The 4804-nt window shown below is 42.7% G+C and overlaps 1 protein-coding gene across 1 annotated transcript; it reads left to right on the top strand.

The window, feature by feature from the left end:
- The first annotated feature begins 1659 nt into the window (after positions 1–1659).
- LOC130073404 (uncharacterized) lies at positions 1660–4109 on the top strand. Its single transcript, XM_056238801.1, has 3 exons — positions 1660–2313; positions 2477–2613; positions 2779–4109. The coding sequence occupies exons 1-3, from the start codon at positions 1660–1662 to the stop codon at positions 3665–3667; spliced, it is 1680 nt and encodes a 559-aa protein (XP_056094776.1). The 3' UTR covers positions 3668–4109.
- Positions 4110–4804: the final 695 nt, after the last annotated feature.

The raw sequence follows: 4804 nt of genomic DNA on the forward strand, positions 1-4804 counted from the left end.
TATTTTTTCAAAACATTTCTCGCAAATCTGTTATGGAACCTTTTTTTTTTTAATGTACTTTAAGAATCTTTAGGACTTTAGCTGGATTTTCCTAAATGTCACAGGGCTGGACTGGAACAAAAAATCGGCCCGGGCATTTTGGCCCAGACTGGCCCACTACATATGATCATAAACACAACCGAACTTTGCACGCCCTTAAATATGTGTGGCTGCATTGGGATAGCAATGCCGATATTTCCCACAGTATTTTGTGAAATCTTTGGTGAGTGCACCTCTGTCCCTCTAGGGGGGTTCGGGGGGCATGCTCCCCCGTAAGAAAATGTTGTGCTTTTTAATGTTAAGTTCATCAATCTGGTGCACTTTAAGAGTTAAAAATTAAGAGCTCCAACCCATATTCAGTGTGCAAATTGAACAAAGAAAAACTCAAAACTCTTTCAGTTGTGATTTAAGCTGCGTCCCAATTCGCATACTATCCGTCCTAAATAGTATTCGAAAATAGAATTAGTACGTCCCAAATCGTAGTATGTCGAAATGAGTGTTCCAAAGAGACCCGGATGGTCTACTATTTCCGGTCAGAATCGTGAATGTGCAGGGAAACTCCTTTTTCTGGCAAAAGCGGCGGCAACTGCACATCCAATGGCGCGGGGGCGTCTCAGAGGTGCGACCAATGAACTAGCCCTACGTCATTATACGATCTTCAGTCTTCACGTGCCTTCGCGGGGTTTCAGACACGTTACATGACTTCCACCAATCAGATGCATCACTGTGGGATTGTTCAGGATTGTGGGTAATGAAGTACTTATCCAATACATCGCGAATAAAAGGCATTTATCTTAAAACAAGGTTAGTGCCCCATGAACTTTTGCCGTTTATATGAGCATATACAATCGCTTAGTACAGCCGTAGCTGGTTTTAAGTCTACCATGTATGGTTAGGTTTTTATACGCTTATATCCCAACTTTCAATGGAGAAATTGTATTGAATTTTTACTTCCGGCACCGGCTGTGGGCGGGACTGTGATGCTCTATTGGTAGGTTTAGGACTAGTTGTGAGAGAGGGGTTAGGATTAGGGGTGGGATCCATGCTCAGAAAAAGCGTTCATTTGCGATGGATTCACAGACTGGAAACACCTCCGCAGGTCATGTATCAGACACCAAGCCAGCAAATCTCATTCCCTTTCCATTTGTAAATATGAGGCATATAAAGCAACCCGTAAAACCTTGAACCTTGAAAAGAATTCAATTTACAACTCGGATGTCACCAGCACCAGTGTAAGAAAGCTACCGGTCCGACTGAAAGAGTCTCTGGTTTCATGTAGTTTAGGCAAAACCACAGCCATAAAGGAGAATGCTGATCTCAACAAACTATGGGTTGATATTTTAGACCGACGAATCACCGAACTGAACAGTCGCTTTCAAGAGGATCAATGCGGGTTAATGCGTGCAGCAGCTGGCCAACACATGGCCATGTCCATTGGCTCGTTTAGTTTATACTCAAAGGTGATTGGGCTCTCAGGCTAGATCACGATCCGTCAGTTCGCGTCTGACGTAACAATCAGGTTCAGGGAGCTTACATTAGTAACTAGACGTTCTTCATTCATTGTTGTTTATTTTTGAGAAATAAATGTAATTTTCTCTTTTCACAGTTCCTGCTCTAATCATGGAGGCAGCAGATACTTTATGTGATTCGCTCTTCCGCTGGCTGGAGAATCGAGAGGAATGTGCAGAAGAGCTGGAGAAACTGGAGCAAGAGCCGGAAGATGTTCCTCAGCACAGCAACACCGCTCAGGGGTTTAGAGCCTCAATATCTGCAGCATTTACCTCTGTCTGCCCCACTTCCACATTGGTAAAGGCAGGTGTCTCCAGCAGTATCTTTAATAAAGCTATAGAATTAATGAAAGAAGATGAGAAGGTTGGGACGAGCATTCAGGAGCAACTGCGAGATCTGAAGGACGAGTGTGGAGAAACACTGAAGGACGAGTGTGGAGAAACACTGAAGGACGAGTGTGGAGGAGCGCCGCTCGGGACTCATGCTGATGAGCTGGACTGTGAGGTCGTCACTCGACTCATGTGGGCTCTGGCCAGGAGGAGAGATACTCCCGTACCCATAGACTTTCTCAGAGGATTCAACAAGGCCACGTTCTTTCGTCACATGACACCAGGTGGACTGGCTCCAGCCGAGGCCTCGGACCTTATTTGCCAGTCTCTGGGACTTGATCGTTCCCCTGAGATCACGAGTAGCCTGAAGGTGTCGGCCAAAGAAATGGTGAAGAACATCAAACTCATTGGCACTAAAGCTGATGCAGGATCAGGGGTATCAGCTTTCTTTCCTCAATCCTCCCATCTTAAGAAAATTGTGACTTTGAAATTCTCTTTAAGTGACTATTCAAGAGAACAATATGAAATATTCACTGCATTGCCCTAACAAAGCATGTTAGATGGTGATTTTGTGATTGTGACTTTCTTTCTTTGTACAGGGTGCGACTGGTTTAGGAATCTCTCTGTGCGACCTGATTGTGAAGAGTGAAGCACTAGTAAAGGGCAATCGGGTCCCGGGCGCCGGGGAAATACTGGACGGCCAACAAGAGCTAAAGGAACAGCTGGGTGCAATGCAGTATGATATTTTATTTTTTACACATTTTTAATTTCTACTAATTTATCTGTCTTGGCCAAAGCCAATGTCTTGTATTTGTCTGATATTGCACATTACTGCAATATTGAAAACGCAAACAATAATGAAGGTCTAAAGGGGACTGACTGACAACTTTTCTCATTACAGGGAAATCATCCAGAAATTGTTCAGACTGAAGAATCTCGTCAAGGACTTGGGGGGATATTCTCTTAGCATGACTCAAAATGAATGGAACATAATGAACTATATCAGGGGAACATGTACCGACGACAGAGTTCTCTCCTGGCTTCGGGGATCATCTAATCAGACTGAATTTGTTAATGTTCTACGATTTTGTCTGGAGAGGTTGAGTGTCAAACTTCCAGATTTAGAATTGCTTGATAAAACAGATTTAGACATTGTGATTGTAGGTCATGGCGGTATTGTCGACCAGTTTATGCCAGCGGGAGGACTGGTGCCCACAACTAACATCACAGACACTGTTCTCTACTCTCCGTGGAACTGCCCTATTGACTCCAAAGCTGCATATGCAATCACTCAGGGTTTCATTCAAGCGACAGACAGAGTGTTTCACCACATGGCTTACTATGAGCCGAACCCTTTGCCAGATCACTGGAACAGCATGCGAAGATCTCCCAGCGACATCCCAGTGATCCTTCTAGCCCCGCTGACCCCTGAAGAAGACGCATGGGCCCTTTTTCAACAGTTTTGGGTGAATAGAGACATGGACTCAGAAGACCGTGTTATTCTTCCATATCTTCTCCCACAAGATCAGGAAAATGCCTTCGGAGATATCCCCCTGTTCATGTTCATATTAGCGTTATCATATATACTCAGCTGTCATGGTAAAGCAGCTACTGTGCACCTGGCTGCTTGTTTGTGCAATGACGAAAGTCCATTAATGGAAGAAGAGTGGGTAAAACAGTACGCCTACACAAGTGATGGAGCCTATATGACTGTGAACATGGATGACAGGAACATGAACAACATGTTATTCATGGCCTTAAGATCATTGTTTGACAGAAAGCGTAGATAAATCCACTGAACGGCCTCTGGGTCGGTCCTGATGTGTAGTGAACACAGAGCGACCCGGAGCAGGTTAATGCCGAGACCGGCCCATTTATCTCATGTTTTAAAGGTGCCCTAGAATTTGAAATTGAATTTATCTTGGGATTGTTAAAGAGTACCTATTGTGCACCTTTTTACAAGATGTAATATTAGTCTCGGGTGTCCCCAGAATCTATTTGTGAAGTTTCAGCATAAAATACCCCACAGTTCATTTATTATAACCGTTTGAAAATGTAATTTTTGTGTGTTTTGAAGTGTACCACCTTAAATGTAAATAAGCTGCATATCCCGGCCCTGCCTTTGGATGAGGACGTCACTTGCATACCTATGGCAATAAACAGTCGGTGGAAGCAGAATGGCTGAGAGTCAGAGAGCCGCTGTTGTGTATGGCATTATATGACGTTTGAACTGGAGTCAGACCCAGATGATGAAGAGACTCCGGCAGAATAAACACAAATGAGAATGGACCAGGACGTCTCGGAATGGTTATTTGATAAATGTATGTACTTATAGAGTTGTAATCACGTCCCCTTTGCAATTATGAATGCGCAACACACACACAGACACACATACACAAACTGTGATAAGGTTGGCGAATACTGTGATAACGTTTGATACGTAGAAAAATAAATTACATTTATGCAAGGGACCCGTTGCGTCATGTTTGTAATGACGTTTACAATCAGGTGATTGCGTCACATTTGTCATGACAACTTGACATAAACCAATAGGCCTACATCATAACCTGTCAGTGTCAAGTGTGTCTCAAATAATGTCCTATTTGCAATTTTGCATTAAAAAATTAATAATTGAGCGTATGACACTTAATGACAGTTGTCATAAACCCTCCTTCATATTAATGACATGTGTCATGTCATTATCATGAAGGTGTCATGTTCTTATGCACAAATAACAAATTATGTTTTACAAGCAAATTACAGTTAGATCTGAAAAATATATTGTCTGACTATGAATGCCGCACTGTAGAGAAATAGCCACACACTTCAGATACCTTTAACATTTATTTGCTTTATTTTTGTGTATTAACTTTTAAATGGATACAGAATACAAAGCTTAAAACAAAATCACATAACTTTGGCATAAA

The sequence above is a fragment of the Rhinichthys klamathensis genome, unplaced genomic scaffold (genome assembly GCF_029890125.1).
Source record: "Rhinichthys klamathensis goyatoka isolate OS25496 unplaced genomic scaffold, OSU_Roscu_1.1 h1tg000545l_1, whole genome shotgun sequence".
Lineage (NCBI taxonomy): Eukaryota > Metazoa > Chordata > Actinopteri > Cypriniformes > Leuciscidae > Rhinichthys > Rhinichthys klamathensis.